This window comes from Callithrix jacchus, chromosome 8 (assembly GCF_049354715.1).
Source record: "Callithrix jacchus isolate 240 chromosome 8, calJac240_pri, whole genome shotgun sequence".
NCBI lineage: Eukaryota > Metazoa > Chordata > Mammalia > Primates > Cebidae > Callithrix > Callithrix jacchus.
The window spans coordinates 22,774,171-22,792,049 of NC_133509.1; the positions used below are offsets into that span (position 1 = coordinate 22,774,171).

At 51.3% G+C, this 17,879-nt stretch overlaps 1 protein-coding gene and 1 pseudogene across 21 annotated transcripts in view; one reads left to right on the forward strand and one right to left on the reverse strand.

Annotated features, from left to right (window-relative positions):
* On the reverse strand, window positions 1-4,527 carry LOC128928902 (uncharacterized protein C15orf39-like; annotated as a pseudogene). The gene is made up of 3 exons (XR_013520835.1): window positions 4,309-4,527; window positions 3,259-3,937; window positions 1-1,423 (listed from the first exon to the last, which is right to left on the reverse strand). The product of XR_013520835.1 is annotated as an uncharacterized protein C15orf39-like (transcript).
* A 411-nt stretch (window positions 4,528-4,938) lies between these two features.
* LOC103790948 (uncharacterized) overlaps window positions 4,939-17,879 on the forward strand; it is a 40,835-nt gene continuing 27,894 nt past the window's right edge. For 5 of the 20 annotated variants that reach the window (XR_013520833.1, XM_078333735.1, XM_078333729.1 and 2 more), the window contains exons 1-4: window positions 5,298-5,346; window positions 10,603-10,872; window positions 11,986-12,050; window positions 15,609-15,678. Coding sequence is in view for 16 of the 20 variants with exons in the window: in XM_078333735.1 (XP_078189861.1) it covers window positions 15,654-15,678 (25 nt within the window). In the remaining 4 variants the exon portion in view is untranslated. Of the gene's footprint in view, window positions 5,082-5,297; window positions 5,957-10,602; window positions 10,873-11,985; window positions 12,051-15,554; window positions 15,679-17,879 lie in introns of those variants that run through there. The other 15 variants (XR_013520834.1, XM_078333731.1, XM_078333737.1 and 12 more) reach the window with 6 other exon arrangements.

Genomic DNA, 17,879 nt, shown 5'->3' on the forward strand with positions numbered 1-17,879 from the left:
TTCCGAACACAAGCCAGGTGCTTTAATGGCTGCCTCGAAGGCCCAGAGGCTCATCAACATCCCTTAAATAAGATCCAGAGCTCGCCAGCCTCTGGCTCAACTCAGCCCTCCGAAGGCAGGTGGCTGCCAGTGGGCCTGGCTGATGGGTTCTGGCTTGGGGAGCAGCAGGGTCCTCAGTCCAGACGATCAGAGGCCTTCTGAGCCTGAGCTGCCACTCAGCCTGCCTGCACCAGTCCCTGAATCCCAGCAGCTGCTTCGCTCCTAGAAAATGCAAGTTTCCTGGGAGAATGCCTGGGGTGGGGGAGGCAGTTCAGGGAAGCACTGACATCGATTCAGGACAGGCCTGGGGCCTCCTGGGGTGGCAGTGGCAGCCCCAGAACAAGGACACCAGCTCCAGGCTGCATCCCTGCACCATCACTGGGGATTGGGAGTGGGCAGTGCAGGCTCCTCAGGGAGCTCCAGGCTGGAGGGCTGGGGCCAACCCAACCCCAGGTGCTGGGGGTGAATCCTAAAGGTGTGAGTCACATCCACTCCATAAGGCACCACTCTTCGACAGCCACGTCCTAGAACACACGAAGACTTTCTATAGGAAGGTTCTCTGGCTCCGATTCTCCGCCATCCCAGGGAGGAAGCAGAGACCAACCCGTGACGGAGTACGTGTCAGGCAGTATCCCCACGACAACCCTGTGAGAAAGGTGGCGTTCTCCCATTTTCCACGTGGGGAATGAGGGCTCAATAGAGCCCTCTGCTGTGTGACGTGTCTTGCCCAGGTCACGCAGCAAGAACACGAGCCGGGTTTCAAGCCCAGGCCTGTTGGGCTCCAGAGCCCATGTGTGTGTTCTCTAGGGAGAAACAGGAAGGAGTCCTTCCAATAAAGACCCTTATATGAAAAGCTCAGGGGCTCTCAGCCCACCCTGGGTGGGCCCCAGGGTCAGAGCTGGACCCCATCCAGGAGAGCAGCCATGGCCCCAGCATCCACTCCTGGCCCAGGCAGCTGGGCAGGCAGAAGGAAGGCTGGAGAGTGACCGCCGTACACACGGCACCGGCAACCAGCGCTACAGGTGAGGGTTCTGGCTGTCCAGCAGCTGTGGGTGGGGCGAAGGCCGGTCTGGTCTTGAGGCCTTGTGGCCCCAGGTAGGCAGGGCCAGCCCATTGAGCCAGGTGGTCTCCAGCAGACTGCGGAAGCCGGCCTTCAGCCTGCGGCCAGGTGGGCTGGTGCTGGCAGGAGGGGTAGCGGAGGCACCACAGGACTCTTTCCCAGCAGCTGCCTCTGCTTTCTCTGGGCCAGGCCTTGGTGGCTTCCTCCCTGGCTTCCTGACCTTGGGGGCCGGTGACTTCCGAGCCAGGGCAAGTTTCTCTGGCTCATATCTGGCCACAGTGGGCTCTGAGGGTGACACAGCTCCAGCCTCAGTGTCAAAGTCACCTGCAAAATGAACACATAGTCAGGTTGCAGACCCCGTACCCTCAGGTCCCACCTCCTGGCCTCCAGAGTCCCCCCATACAGTGCTTCTGCTCTGCCCCACATCAGGCTGGCATCACACCCCTTCCGCTCATGTGCCTACTGGCCAGACCATCCAAGCCAAAAAGATGGGCTTCTCCGCAGGTGACCCCAGAGCTCTATCTGATGCAGGCACTGCTCAGGAGAGGCTGTTTGGGTACAAAGATGAGAGGAAAGGGGTTCAGCAGTTCAGGAACCATTGGCGTGGCCCAATACCCACTGTCCAGATGGGAAAACTAAGGCATGGGAACAGAGGGCCCTGCCATACATAAGACCGCCATCATCTTTATGCCAGCCCCAGAGCCAGAACCCAAGCCCAGGCCCAGGCCCAGGCACGGACTGCCCTAAAAGCCACGCTGGGGAGCGCAGGAACCTGGAAGAAAGGCAGGCCGGAATCACTGTCTAGGGGCACACACAGAAAGGAGCCCCCAAGGATGGGGGGAAGGAGTGAGAACAGGGGCAACACTATTCAGCCAGAGGCAGGAAGCCTGGTCCCAGTCACTTCCTTCCCAGGCCCCCGTCTCTTGCAAGCTCCACTCGGAGCAGGCGGGGACTGTGTGGAGGCCAGACTCCACTGCCCACCAGGCAGCCCAGAAGACAAGGACCTGACCCTCTTTGGACCCCAGACAGCCCAACTGTATGGGGAAGAGGACTGAGCTGGGCAGCCCAGCCCTGAGTGATGCCTGACCCTCACACTCAGTGTAACAGAACGCCTGAGCCTGGATTTCTTTTGCATCCCAGTAAGGCATCTGCTCCAATTCTGTAAATGTTCAGGGTTCAGGGATGCTAGTCAGCCAGGCTGCTGATCAGCATCTACATCTCACTGCCTCAGGCCCTTCTCCATCCTGACCAGGTAAGGGCCAGAGCAAGGCTGCTGCTATGGGGATGGAACTAGGAGGAACAGTTTCTACAGGAAGAGGCGGATGGGAGAGGGTGGCGGTGGAGGCCACAGGGAGAGTAGAACTAGAGGGGGCCTCAGGCCGTGATGCCAGGTGTACTGACGCAGGAGGGACAATGGCGGAATCCCGTCGGTCCCATCATCAGATCCCTAGCTGAAGAAGGGTGATCATACATACCACGGGACACTTTGGCAGTTGTGTGATCTTCCAGGACATTAAAAAAACAAGCTGGAGAATAGTAGACACAAGACGACGAGTAGAGGAAAAACAGACCACAAAACGACGCAGCCTATGGGCACTTTTGTGCTGTCAGGGCTGAGGACTGCAGAACCGCTCGGTCAGAAAGGCACCTGTGACCCTCAGATCTCCCACATGAGGAGCTTTGTGAACAGGGGTGCCCTTCAATGATGTGGAAAAGACTGAGGGTGGCGACTGAGGAAGGCTCAGGAGTATGATTTGGGATAAGTTCAGTGTGGGAAGAGACCCGGCGCAGAAGACCAGCAAGCAGTGGGTTATTTGGGACGAAAGCTCAGAAATCGGGAGGCCGGCTAGACTCAGGGAAATGATCTCAGCTAGAAAACAGGGTCTAACCAGAGCACCGGGAACACCACACCCAAGACGGAGACGGCACAGGCAGAGGAGGGACCCAGGAAGGTGCAGCACCAGGGGAGGCCGAGTTTCCATGGGGACAGAGCAGCTGGCACTTTCAGAGGACTAGAAAGGAGGCTGTGAAGGTGCTCACTAACAGTCTGGAGGGTCAATGAGCGGGGGTACCTAGAGCCCACCCGAGAGCCCCCTGGCCAGGCAGGAGTCCCTGGAATCACTCAGCCCCAGCTGTGACCACTCACACAGCACACACACCTGTCACTTGCTCACACCGCTGCGGTGGCTGCTGGGGCGGCCCCATGCTCACCCAGCTGGCGGCGTACACAGTCACGCCACTGCAGGCCGACGCCACTGCAGGCCGAGAAGGTCAGGGTAAATGTCGGGCAGCTGGCGCAGCGCCAGCAGCTTCAGCATGCGTGAGGTACAGCCCGGTAGGGCGAGCTCCCGAAGTGCCCGCTCCTCCGACAGTGTGTTGGGCCGCAGCTCCACACGATGCTCCTGCAGCACATGGTCCACAGAAGCAGGTGGCAGCCGAGGGAAGAGCCACTCCTTCACCAGGTGGATGGGCACGAAGATGGCGCCAGCTCACACCACGTGGGGGAAGGGGCACCGGTGGGTGCGATCGAAACACTGCAGCTGGGACAGCAGCTTAGCCAGCAGTCCCTGCACACCCTGGCAGTCCTGCCACGCAGCCTGGCCCCAGGGCCCAGCCGTCTCTAGCCACTCTCGAAGCTTCTCTGGAGGAGAGTGGGTCACTGAGCCTGAAATAGCATCACACAGCGAGGTGTGTAGTCCTGTAAAGTGCTGCTCCGGGGAGTCCTCTGCTGCGGAAGTAGATGCCGGAGCAGGGCCTGGAGCAGGGGCAGGGGCAGGGGCAGAGGAGGCCACAGCTGCGGCTGGAGGGCTGGGCAGTGCCAGAAGTCTGTCTCTTCCTCTGTAAAACAGGGATAATAGTATGTGCCTCATGGACCCTGGCAATGCTTCCGTAAAAGTAAGAGACAGCCAGAGAGAATGGGAGAGAAATGTGTATTTACGTATGACCAAGAATTGGAAATAAGAAGTATGTGAACAGAAACCAATACTCACTAGCTCGCCTCACAAAGTTCCTATTACAAAAGAAAGGAGAAATGCTAAAGTCTCTCACTTTCTAAACTACAACCATGGAAATAATGGCTGCTATGGTTTTTGTCCTTGTATACAAAGCAGAATCTCCGGTTTTCAGAAAATGATGGAACGGGGTCCTGCTTCAGACTTAGAATACAAGCGGGAGAGGAACAGGAAGTCAGAGATAGGTTTTGCTCTTACCTGCACAGTAGCTTCATTGGCGGTGTCCCAGGCGGTGACCGTGTCAGCGGCAGTCGGAGGCGTCTATGGTGCGTGGCCGGAGTCCCAGGCGCGGATGGCATTGGCGGCGCGGTCGGCGCCTCGGAAATGTCGCCGGTGCAGTAGGCTGATCGGAGGCACCCACGGCGCGGTCAGCGGTTCGGCGGCTTTCCAGCCGCTCACAGGGTCAGCGCCGTAATCGGCACAGTCCAGGCTTCGGCTGCGTTAGCAGCGATGGAGGCGCGGTCCGCGCCGGCGGCGTCCAGGGGTGTCTATGGCGTCAGCGTGGTCGGCGGGTCAGTGATGTCACGGCGCGACGCCGGCGTCTACGGTGCGTCGGAGGCGTCCCAGGCGCCGACGGCATCAGCGGCGCGGTCGGCGCGTCGGGAATGTCAGCGGTGCAGTAAGCTGGTCGGGTGCATCCACTGCACGGTTAGCGGTTTGGCGGCTTCCTAGCCGCTCACAAGTTCAGTGCCGTCGGTGGCGCGGTCCGCGCTTCGACTGCGTCAGCGACGTTGGAGGTGCGATCCGCGCAGGTGGCGTGGGGGGGGGGGGTGTTCTATGGCGTCAGCGTGGTCCGCGCGTCAGTGACGTCAGTGGCGCGACCCCGGCGTCTACGGTGCGTCGGAGGCGTCCCAGGCGCGGAATGCATCGGCGGCGCGGTCGACGCGTCGGGTATGTTGGCAGTGCAGTAAGCTGGTCGGGTGCATCCACGGCACGGTTAGCGGTTCGGCGGCTTCCCAGCCGCTCACAAGGTCAGTGCCGTCGGTGGCGCGATTCGTGCTTGGACTGCGTCAGCGGCATTGGAGGCGCGATCCGCGCAGGTGGCGTGGGGGGGGGGGGGAGGTGTTTTATGGCGTCAGCGTGGTCGGCGCGTCAGTGACGTCAGCGGCGCGATCCCGGCGTCTACGGTGCGTCGGAGGCGCGTTCGGCGCGTGCAGAATGTAGGCGATGCAGGAAGCTGGTCGGGTGCATCCATGGCGCGGTTAGCGGTTCGGCGGCTTCCCAGCCGCGCAAAAGGTCAGTGGCATCGGCGGCGCGGTATGCTGGTCGGGGACATCCGCGCCGCGGTCATCGGTTTGGCGGTGGGGTCCCCGGCGCTGACGGCGTCCGCGAGGTCTGCGGCGCGATGGTGGCGTCCCAGGAACAGTCACTACGTCGGGGGTGTACGGGCCGCGGTCTGCATAGTGGGCGTCTCTGGCATGTTGGGGATGTTCGCGGCGCGGTCGGCCTCTGCCACGCGAAGGCGACATCCGAGGCGCTGCGGCGGCGTCGCAGGCGCGGGTGGAATCAGCGGTGCAGTCGGCACGTCGGGAGTGTAGGTGGCGCGGTAGGCTCGTCGGAGGCGGCCGCGAGTGGTCAGCGGGTCGGCGGAGTCCCAGGCGCCACAGCGTCAGTGGCGTCGGCGGCGCGGTCCCGGTCAGCAGCGTCCAGAGGGTCTGCGGCGACCGCGCGTCGGGGGCGCCCAGAGAGTCTGTGGGGAGACAGCGGCGTCCGAGGCTCGGTCGGTGCGTCGGCAGTGACTGGGCATCAGCGTCGCGGTAGGCGCGGGCGGCTTAGTGGCGCGGGCCGGTGCGTCGGCGGTGCGCTAAGTGAAGCTTTACCGTGACGTCCAGGCAGCGTTTCCGAGGTGAGTGTCGCCGCGGGGCTGCGGTCGGGATCTGCACTGAAAGTTGAAGGTCTACTAGGAAGTCGAGGTTTAGGGGGAAGTCCACTCAGCCTTTCCGAGGTAAGGGCGCCGCGCCAAGCCGGGAGAGCGGTGAGTCCGGGAACAGAGGCGCACAACTGGGTCGATGTGCGTGCCGGCGGCCTCCACAACTTTTGCTGTGCCAGCGGGGCGGGCGCGCCTGGCCCCCCGAGCGCTTAAGTTGCCTGCATTGGATTCCTAGCCTGCCACTGCCGGCCGCAGCCCTGCTCTCCTGTGCTCTGGGGAAGAAACTCGTGGGCGAGTCTTCCTGTGGCATCCAAGGAGGTGGAGGGATGGAGCAGCTTTGGTGGCACATCCTCCTCGATCTGGTGGAGGACATTGACCCTTTGCCCCACCTTGGAGGCCAGAAATTGGTTCCCTCTGGGGACCTGAGGGGCGGCAGATCTCAAGCCCCAAATTTGCAAAGTTGGGGTCTTTATTGGCCTCCGGGATTCCGCACCTGGCCCGGTCTCCAGCTTGGTGGGGGGCAAGCCAGGTGTGCCAGATCCAGGAAGCACTAGGGGAGCGTTTGTAGCCGTCGCTGGTCGCTGAATCGCCTCAGGACTAGCGGGGCAAGCCTCAGATGACCCGCAGCATTTCCAGTAGGTTAGATTGTGGTGCTGCTGTTTGCGCTCCAAAGAGTTGCTGTGGTTTCCCTGTGTCTGTCTGCCTTGGGAGCTTCTCAGATCATCTGGGTTGGCATCCTCTCACAGAAGAGTTAAGCAAGACTTCCGGAATGCTTTCCTCCATTTCCTTCTGTGTGTTGCTGGTAAAGCTGCTTTCAAAAGGAAGTCTCTTCTTGCAGTGCTATCTTTTCTTTGACTCCCAGTGCTTGACGAAGTTCAAGAAAAGTAATCTGCTGGTAGTTTTTCATCTTTGTTCTGAGCTGATACGCGTTAGTAGCTTTCTTTTGTTTTTAAATTTTATTGGTAAAATTTCAGCTGTGAACCAGAAGCTCGTTTTTTCTCTTCTAAAACGGTAGCTTTAAGATTTCTGAGACCTTTGTGTCAAAGAAGTCTTGGGAAAGTTACTGAAGTCTACAGAGGAAGCTCACAATTTTAAATGTGCAGGTGGTCCCGGGACCGTGGATCACACCTGTAATCCCAGCACTTCCGGAGACCAAGGTGAGCAGATCAGTTGAGCCCAGGAGTTCCAGACCAGCCTGGGCAACCTAGCAAACCCCGTCTCTACTGAAAAGACAAAAATCAGCTGTGTGTGGGGGTGTGTGCCTGTAGTCCTAGCTACCCGGCAGGCTGAGATGGGAGGTTGAGATTACAGTGAGCCATGATTATGCCAGTGCACTCAGGCCTGGATGGCAGAGTGAGAGCCCGTCTCAAGAAAAGAAAAGAAATACAGGTAATGAATTTACACTAAGTAAATTTCACTACGTATCAAGAAATAGAACATTTCCAGATTGGTGTATAAATGTAGGAGTGGCATTGTTGGTTTTAGAGGTATGTGAATGACAAAACTTTAGTATCAGTTATTGTTGATCATTTTCACAAAGTGGTTGTACCGCTTAGCTGGGAATATTCTGGTTACCCCACATCTTTGCTTATTCTTGTCCATTCAAAATTATTTTGCCATTCTAGTAGAGGTGCAGTAATATATCAGTGTAGTTTCATTTTGCATTTTCCTGGCATTGAGATTGTGTATTTTATTGCCATTTATATGTCCTCTTTTGTGAAGTGCCTGTTCAATCTTCGTATCCTGTTTTCATTGATATGCTTGTTTTTCTGTTAATTCCTAATACTTTATTCTGGATGTGTCTCCTTTTTAGGATATATATGTATTATATGTATTACATTTCTCGGTTTTTCAAACTGTAGCATGCCTTTTCACTCTTTTAATGGTGTTTTTATGTGAATGGAGATTCTCCAGTTTTCTTTTGTTTTTGAGGCAGGATCTCATTCTGTTGTTCAGGCTGCAGTGCAGTGGCACAATCACAGCTCAGTGTAACCTCCACCTCCCAAGCTAGGCTCAAGAGATTCTCCTGCCTGAGCCCCCAGGTAGCTGGGACCTACAGTAGAGCACCATTATGCTCAGCTCTTTTTTGTATTTTTAGTAGACATTGGGTTTTAACACGTTGCATAGGCTGGTCTGGAATTCCTGGGATCAAGTGATAATACCTGCCTTGGCCTCCCAAAGCGTGGGGATTACAGTCATGAGCCAGTGTACCCAGCCTGAGTTTCTTAATTTTAATGAAATTATACTTGACCAATTTTTTCGTTTACAGTGACTGCGTTTTGTGTCCTGTTAATCAATGCCTAACCTAAGAATTTGAAAACTTAATCTCATAGCAATTTTAGTTTAGTTTATGCTTCCCCACCCCCCACCCCTGTGCCCCAGATAGGCTGTCACTCTATTGCCCTGGCTGGAGGGCAGTGGCATAATCTCAGCTCACTGCAACCTCCACTTCCTGGCTCAGGCAATCTTCCCCACTCAGCCTCCTGAGTACCTGAGACCATAGGCATGTGCCACCATGCCTGGCTAAGTTTGGCTTTTTTGTAGAGATGGGGATTCACCATTTTCCCAGGTTGGTCTCAAACTCTTGGGCTCAAGTAGTCTGCCCGCTTCAGCCTCCCAGAGGGCTAGGATTCGAGCCAACCCACCCACCCATGATTCACTTTTTACTACATGGATGTGACTGACAGCTTGATCCAGAACCATGTATGGAGAAGACCATCTTTGTCCTTCTGCACTGTGTAGCGCTTTTTTTCATCAATTGGATGGCTGTATGGTCATCTGATTGAGGAAATCAGTGTGGGTCTGTTCCTGGACCAACCTGGGCAGCATAGCAAGATCCAGTCTCTACAAAAAATAATAAAGAATAAAGAAATACATGACATTTTTTAAGTGGGTAGAGCAGATGGAGTCATAGGTGGTAATTTATAAACTATTGTCAATTTCTTGGCTACATAGAGGTGTTGGTAAGTGAGATCTGTGGGGAGTTCAGGCAAAATGTATTAAGTGAATTCTTTGGTGTTCAGAATGATTGCTAGATGTTCCTTGTGACTTCAATTAGATGTTATTTGCGTATCACAGAGCTACAGGTTTTATTCTCTTTTTATTTATTTGTCTTTAAACATTTTTACAATCTTCCTGTCAAGGCAGTACCTCTTTTATACTTAATTGTTCTTAGGTATGCTTAATCACCAGGAAAATTTTATGGATCATATCTAACTGTTAAGCCACTTAAAGGGCTGATGTGATATAATGTAGACGATAGGATTCTACATAATAGTTTCACGAGTATATCGATTAAATTGTTTCTTCTTCTCCTTTTTTTTTCTCCTTGAGACAGGGTCTGGCTCTGTTGCCGAGGCTGGAGTACAGTGGTGTAGTGGTATGATCGTGGCTCACTGCAGCTTTGACCTCTCAGGCTCAAGCAGCCTCCCACCTCAGCCTTCTTAAGTAGCAGGGACTACAGGCATGCACCACCATGCCTGGCTAATTTTGTATCTTTTGTATGCAGGGTCTTCCTATGGTGCCCAGACTGGTTTGAAACTCCTGGGTTGAAATGATCCTCCCACCTTGTCATCCCAAAGTTGTTGGTATTACAGGTGTGAGCTATCACACCTGGCCATTTTAGTTTTAATAATTTTATATTTTTGTAACTTAGAATATTTACTAAGTCTATTTAATTTATGAATATGATATTCATTATGGTTGTTTTGTATGCATTTAATCTCATTTTAATATAAGGTCTTGGAAATCAGAGATGTTGTTTCTTATTTGGTACCATGTTCTCAGTACTTGACCTTGCCTGGTATGATACAGTTATTGAAACAGTTGTTAAATGAATGAATGAACCACATTCATAAATTCTCCAAATATCACAGCGTTCACCATCTAACGAATAAAAGAGCTTGTCTAGAGTAGAGTCACAGTTAACCTGCCATACAAGGAAATGTCAATGAAAATCGACCTTTGTATGTGTAGCTGCTAAGATTTGGGGGCTTTTGTTACTGCAGCATAAACTAGCGAAGCTCAGTGAGATGGCAGATAGAATACACACACACACACACACACACACACACACACACACACACGTATAAATAGACCGGATGGACCAGTAGATGAGATTCCAAAGATAGTTCATTCAGCATTAACTAACCACACCTACACTCTTAATTTCCTAACAGAATGAATGGAATTCCTGTTCACTAAGATCTGCCTCCAAGAGTACTTTGTGAAAACTTCTCTGGGTATGTAAGTATTTAATCAGGACCTTTTCTTTTTCCTCCTGCAGGTTGGAGTGCAGTGGTGCCATCATAGCTCACTGTAACATCTAACTCAAGGCTCAAGGAATTCTCCTGCCTCAGTCTCCCAAGTAGCTGAGACTGCACGTGTGCACCACCATGCTTGGCTAATTTTTTTTTTCCAGAGACAGGGTCTTACTATGTTGCCCAGGCTGGTCAAGAGTGTTGATTGCGTACGACAGAAACCCAGCCAACCCTAGTTCCCGCCACCCTTCAGTCTGCTCCTTTCTTAGTCTTCCGAGTCTCAACAAATGGCAGTTTCATCCTTCACGTTGCCCAAGCCCCAAATCTTAATGTTAACCTTGATTTCTCTCTTTTATGTCATAGCTTATATGAAGGCCAATCATGTTCAGACCCTGGCGGAGGTTCTTGCTGACCCAGGCTCTCACCGGCATATTGTCCTTTACTGTCCTCCTGAGGGCGTCTGAGCTTCAATGCTGTGTGCTCTGGGCCTCCATGCTGGGGCACCACCGACTCTCGGTGTCCAGGGCTTCCAGTGGACTCTCCGAGGCACTGATGTAGAATCTTCCCCATTCAGCGCACCAAGAGCAGCCTCCCACGGTGTGGGGTGACATGAAGAGCTGTCAGATCCAACAGGTAAAAATCATGAGGCACTGCCAGCTGGATGGGGTCAGAGAGTCCTCTCTCTATTGGGATTCAGATGAGAAGGGAAGATTCCTTAGGCCCTAAACATCGCAGCATGACCAGCGTGTGCCACCGACAAGATGTAGTGCATGGTCAGGTGGAAGTTATTTGACTTCAGAAGAGGACGGTTTCTCTTTAGGCCTTTTTCTCAGTCCTTCTCCTCTCTCTTCCCCCTCACCCCCTAGTCTCCATCCCCATTTGTCTCTCTTTTCACCTGCTTTCTCCTCTTCAGCTTTCATGGTTCTCCCGTCCACCCGCATTTTCCAGGCTAAGGCACCTGCACTGTCCTGGGTGGGGAGATGTGTCTGGATTTAGGCGGTGCCTCTAGATGTGTCCAGGATGGGGAAACATGGCTCGGCTGCCTGTATAATCGTTTCAGAGTGTGGCCACTTTTGAAGGCCTTTCAATATCCCTTTCTAGAATGGTGTGGGACTTAAAATTGATGGGCCACTGTGGAATTCTTGGTTCCTCAGGACCTTGTGGTGGATGCCATCTTTCACTGAGCATTCACAGGGTGGCTGTTGGTGCCAGGCCCTGCTCTGGGCTAGGGGCACCATAATGAGTAAATACCAGGTCGCTATCCCATGGAACCCACCACTGCAGGCATCAAGAGGGGGAGAAAGAAAGCGAAGTGGCCCGTTTGTGTCCTTCTCATATGGTCACCTGCCAGGTCCTGGGGGAGTGGGAGCCAGTGCAAGGAGAGAAGCCCAGTGAGAAAGGCAAAGGGACGATGTCAGACCCAGGGGCTAAGACCCCCACCTGCAGCCAGGTAGCTTCTGGAGTGGATGAGGAGCAGCAGGAAAGGTCATGGCCTGGTGTTGAGGGGTTCACTGTTTCATCTCATTCCTGTGGGTGCCAGAACTTATCCAAAGGGAAGACTCAGTGTCTCTAGCAATAGCAGGTCAGAGACAGAAAGTGTCCCAGAGAAGCAGGAAGGATTGTACACCATGGACACGGTGTATGGTTTTATAGTAGTGCCTCTCTCTCTCTCCCTCTCTCTCTCTCTCTCTCTCTCTTTCTCACTCTCTCTCTCTCTCTCTCCTCTCCCCCCCCCCTTTCCCCTAGATTTCGTGTTCCTGTTAATGGAAAATATCGGTGGTGTAAGTTCCCCTGGATCTCCTCATCTTCTTGTAAGTTTGTCTGTTCCCCCATCCCTCCCTTGTTTCCTTCTTTTCCTTCCTTCCTGAGTTTTTTGATCAGGGTCCTGTGAGGCTAAAATCCAGGAATGGCCTGGGAATGCTTTTTCTCTAGAGCTCAGGCCATTTTTCTGAGTTCACTACATGTATTGAAAGAGTTTGTATTCTTGTTCGTGGAGGACTGAGGGACCTTTTTCTGTGCTGGCTCTCAGCCAGGAGACACTCTGACTTCAAATGCTACCTGCTTTTCTCCTTACCTGTCTTTTCTATCTTTCAACCAATCACAACTCATGGAGTCCTTCTCAGGCGCCTCCCTTCTCTGCCTCCAGGCTCTGCGTTTTTTTTCTATCATTTTTGAACACATTTTATTTTTCTTCTTCCCCAACTCTTTTGGTTCTTCCCCTTTCCCCTCATGGCAGCATTCTCCACTTAATCCTTGTTACATTATGCCCAGAAGAATTGGTCAGATATTGCCTGTGTCACAGTCCTGAGCATCTTTAGGAGGGGCTGTCCTTGTGAGCCTGTGCTCCTCTTCACTGTCCTGAGTTCTCACAGTCATGATTGCTTTCAGCTGACCTGGCTGGCTCAGGAGAAAAACCTAAGACTTTGGAGTCCCAGAACCCATCTCTGCTCTCTCTATCTCCAAGAAAGGAAGAAAACAACAGGGATCTTCTTGGAGAAATGGCCCATGTGAGGGCCTGGACTCTCCAGCAGTTAACAGCAGAGGAATCTTTCTGAGGAAGAATGGAGGAGCTGAGAGCCCAGGCCAGGAAAGCAGGGTTGTGTGAAACACTCTTTAATCCTGTGTGCTCCCTGCCCCAATCTAGCAGCTAGTGAGTGACAGCTGACCGAGTATAAATGCCAGGACTATAGAACTGTGATAAAGGGTTTGTCCAAGGAAAGGGGCTTTTACTGTTTTTGTTTTCACAGAGGAAATTGGTATTTCTATTCTAAAGTTTTCTGAAAGCAGTGAGCTTCTGGAGGGTGAGTTACCTGCTCTGCACAGGGAGGCTGAGGCCAAGGCTTGTGTGTGGGCTCTGCTGTCACCAAGAGGTGAGGATGCCTGGGAGAGTCTTAGTCTTTCTGGGTTTCAGGTTCCTCATGGGTAAGGTAGGGGCTTATTGTACCTCTCTGAGGTCCCTTCCTACTCTGTTTCTCTGAGTCTCCGAGGAATTGAGATGGTTTTCAGTGCTCCCTGGGACCATCGGCCGAGACCTGACTGTGTGTGTCTCCTGCAGGAGCCTGAGCTGAGTCTACATCCTGAAATCCCAGAGCTGAGGAAAGAAAGAAAGTCAGCAAGTTTAGGGGATGAGAATAATCCACAAAGGATAAGCCATTGATAGATGAAAACCAAAGAAGGGGAGAATAAGGACAAACTGGGACAGAAGCCTCAGGGGAAATGGGTAATGCCTATGATCACTTAAATTCTCAGGAAGCAGCATGAGCTGAGCAGTGGGGACTGAGAGAGAAACTACTCCACAGGAATCTCCTGCCTCTGGCCAGGGAGAGCCATAGGGTAGATCAGAGCTGGTTTATAGTGAGGGGCAGCTTCAACTCCAGGAGGGGGAGGATGCGACCGTGCGCCCCCCTCCCTCAGACCCAGGAGCCTTGACCTCGGGGCTGCCGTAGCAGTGGATGCTCTTCAGGTCACTGTGGGTTCGAGGGAATAACCGTGCTTAGAGAAGGGTTGGAGGTGTTCATTCTTACACCGAACAGCTCTGCCCTAGGTCAGGCGCCAGAGTAAGTGTCCCTCGCTTGTATGTGAAGCAGTGATACTTTACTATTCTTCTGCACCTTCAGTTGAGGGAAGTTTCTCATAAATATTTATTGAGTATTTAATTTTCTTTATACTGTGCTAAGCACTTGGGATTCAGCTATTTAATGTCTCCAAAGAAAAGCCAGTGAGTGGAAGAACACAAATATCATTTCAACAAGATACAGTAGTTCTAACCAACTGAGGTGTTGTGGCAGCCCGGAGGCTGGGAAGGTATGTCAGAGGACATTGCTCCTAATGACGGGGGAAGCATAAGAGAACATTTTCAGATTGGCCAGGCCTGGTGGCTAATACCTATAATCCCAGCACTTTGGGAGGCCGAGGCGGGTGGATCAGAAGGTCAAGAGATCGAGACTCTCCTGGTTAACATGGCGAAACCCCATCTCTACTGAAAATACAAAAGCAGTAGCTGGGCATGGTGGTGCGTGCCTGTAGTCCCAGCTACTTGGGAGGCTGAGGCAGGAGAATTGCTTGAACCCAGGAGGTGGAGGTTGCAATGAGCTGAGATCACACCATTACACTGAAGCCTGGGTAACTAGAGCAAAACTCTGCCTCAAAAAAAAAAAAAAAAAAAAAAAAAAAAATTTCTGAACAGGCTAGCCTTCCTTCAAGCTCCCACAGGAGAGGATCCTGGGGCAGGGACGGTGTAGGGCAGGCACCTCTCTAGAGAAGGGGATTTGCAGCATTCTGAGGGAAGGAGAATCCTTAGTAGACACTGGGGACAGAAATGTAGGCGAAAGGGTCGGAGGTTTGTAATCAATTTTATTCAGTCATGGATGAACACTGCTGAGAGACCCCTCTGTGCTGGGCCCTTAGCTGAGAACCATGACCACAGAGGTGAGTAAAATAGGATCCCAGCTTTCACACAATTCTCAGTCTAGTGACTGGTGATTGATGAGAAGTGTAGTCATGGTGGGTTCATTGGAACCAGTGGCCGATGCTGCATGAGATGACCTCAGTGTATGGCCTAAGCCAGTGATTCTGGACTTCAGCCATATTTCAGCATCCTGAGGTACAGTGCACCAATACCTCTGCTCCATGTTGAGTCAAAGCAGTTAACACAGCCAAGGTTTTCAGAAGACACTGATGATATCAGTAGCTATTGACTGTTTCCAGCTGGGCAAACAAAGAAGTAAATTTAATAAGTCTTCTAAATTTGTCCTTGCCATGATGATAAATAACTTGATCTTGATAATGAATGAAATTCTGGCAAATTAATTATAACTTGCCATAATGAGAAATAACTTTATGCTGAGTACAGCAGACACACAAGCCCTTGAGGACACATGCCTGAGGATTCTGATAAGGATATTATGTCTAAATATGTACACGTTTGGACCTACAGTCCAGCTTTGAAACAATGGAAGACCTAGTTTCAAATTCAAGGTTTCTTTGAGTAGAAATTCACTTTACCTCTCTTTGCATGGCAATGGGGCCAATCTTCCCTAAGGTGCCCCTTACAAGAAAAGAAATCATGCTGGTAAGATTCCAGACTTCAGCAGACATGGGTAAGTAAGGAAGTCTTACAAATGTATACTAGCCACCTAGTGAGAAATAAGAAATTTAGCAAGTTCACTCACATGTAGGACAGTTGTGTGCACTAGATCAGAGGCCCTGCTACATGAAGAATAGAGCCCTAACAAGGGAAAGTATTTCTTCCCGTCCTACGACATCACTGCCAACTTCAGGGAAGTGGGAACACAACCGCCTGCCTTAGGATATGGGTTACTTTTGTGCCTGGAATGTGTCTGATATCCTGCTACCTGTACCCATTTCAGGGAGCCTTGGGAGGAGCCTGAATCACTGATGGAATTGGACTGTGCATGGAGATGGTTGAGCAAGATGAGGGTAAGTGCCGGGGCATGGCCAGGTCATACTGGGAGACAATGAGCAACACTGATGCGGACAAAGATAAAGTCAACAGTTTGCCTCAGCATCAAAAACTCAAACCAAGCCAGGTGCGGTGGCTCACGCCTAGAATCCCAGCACTTTGGGAGGCCGAGGCGGGTGGATCACGAGGTCAAGAGATCAAGACCATTCTGGTCAACAAGGTGAATCCCCGTCTCTACTAAAACTACAAAAATTAGCTGGGCGTGGTGGTACGCGCCTGTAGTTTCAGCTACTCGGGAGGCTGAGGCAGGAGAATTGCTTGAACCCAGGAGGCGGAGGTTGCGGTGGGCCGAGATCGTGCCATTGCACTCCAGTCTGGGTGACAACAGCGAAACTCTGTCTCAAAAAAAGAAAAATCAAACAAAAAAGGAATTTGCTTTTAGTAATAAGTATTTTTCTATTTACATGAGAATTTAATCTCAAATCATAAAAATAGTAAGTCCAGGGCATAAAACCTAAACCATAGCTCATAGTTATTCTTTCTTAATGGAGGTATCAGTAAAATCTTCATAAAACATACATTGTGGTTATAAAAAGGCAAAAGTTGACCAGGTGCAGTGGCTCATTCCAGCAGTCCCAGCACTTTGGGAGGCCGAGACGGGTGGATCACGATTTCAGGATATCAAGACCATCTTGGCCAACATGCTGAAACCCTGTCTCTGCTAAAAACACAAAACTTAGCCAGGCATGGTGGCACGTGCCTGTAGTCCCAGCTACTTGGGAGACTGAGGCAGGAGAATCACTGAACCCAGGATGCAGAGGTTGCAGTGAACTGAGATTGTACCACTGCATTTCAGCCTGGTGACAGAGCAAGACTGTCTCAAAATAAGGAAGGAAGAAAAGCAAAATTCTTAGTGAACATCATAGGTGTACCTTAGAAGAGAGAATTAAATATAGTCAAGGGAAGACCAAGTCTCATAGTTCTCTTGTATATTCCAAAGTTCCAGGGAAATGCCAGGTAACAGAGGATATTTCCCATGCTGTTAAAGCAAGGTTGCAGACACTAATGAATTCTGGGCCCAATACTCCAGGAGGGCACACCTCTGTCCTGGAAAATTGTACAGGAACGAATACTTTTCCTTTGACTCATTCTGGTTATTCATCCAGGATCACAGAAACTAAACAATGGAAATATGGCCAAATTCATGATTTGCTAACCCTCTTCTCAGGTTTCTTACCTGACTCTTAGGATAACAGCATTACTTTGAAGCATATGATGAAGATATGCTGTCCAAATATGAGCACAGTTTTGAGCAAAATGCCTGATACAAATTGGTCAACAAACAATTACTGGATGATGATATGAATATTTACTGAATGACATGGATCCTATGAATAACTGTGGAATAATTGTTGTGATTGCTTTTATTAGCAGTGCTCAAAACTCATCTCTGTGTGACCTTGCAAGTAAGCCACATAACTGTGAACCTGCAGCTTCATCAGTTTTAAAATGGAGGAACGTGACAGATTTTCATTCTGCCACAGAATGTCAGGCCTCCCAGACACCAGAACATACATTTACGTAAAGCCTTTGATATATTTCCACGCAGTATCCCTACAGGTAGTTGGAGGATGGTGGGGGCTGCAGAGAGGCACGCTTTCCAATGGGATTGAGGCAGTCCTTCTTCCTTGACTTTTACATGAATGCTGGGCAGCCCAGGGTCACACCCATTGCACCCTCAACTCAGGCAAGCCCAGCAGCCAAACATAGGAGACTTGGGCTACAGAACAGTCTTCCAAATCCCAGGCTCAGAAAACCGAGGTGGAGATGACGGCTGAGAAAGTGAGGGGGTGGTTCAGGGGATCACTCTTCCCTACTCGTTCCTCTCATCTCAAATTCACCTTCCATTGCACAGCAACACTGAGGACCACCAACCACCCCTGACCATCACCTTGATCTTGCCATGTTTGGTTAGTAGGATGCACCCACACATCAGTGGTGTTAGACCAACTCAGAAAAATATCTGTCAAACAGTGTTTTCGTAAGAACCGCTCATGGCCCTGTTATTTTCAATATATGGAAAAAATGAAATGAAAACAACAAAATCATACCAGGTTTCCAAGACTTCCCAAGATAGATGGTCACACATGCTTTCAGGAGATCTCTATAGAAATGGTTTCAATGATGCGACACCTTGAAAAGAGCTCTTCTGGGACTA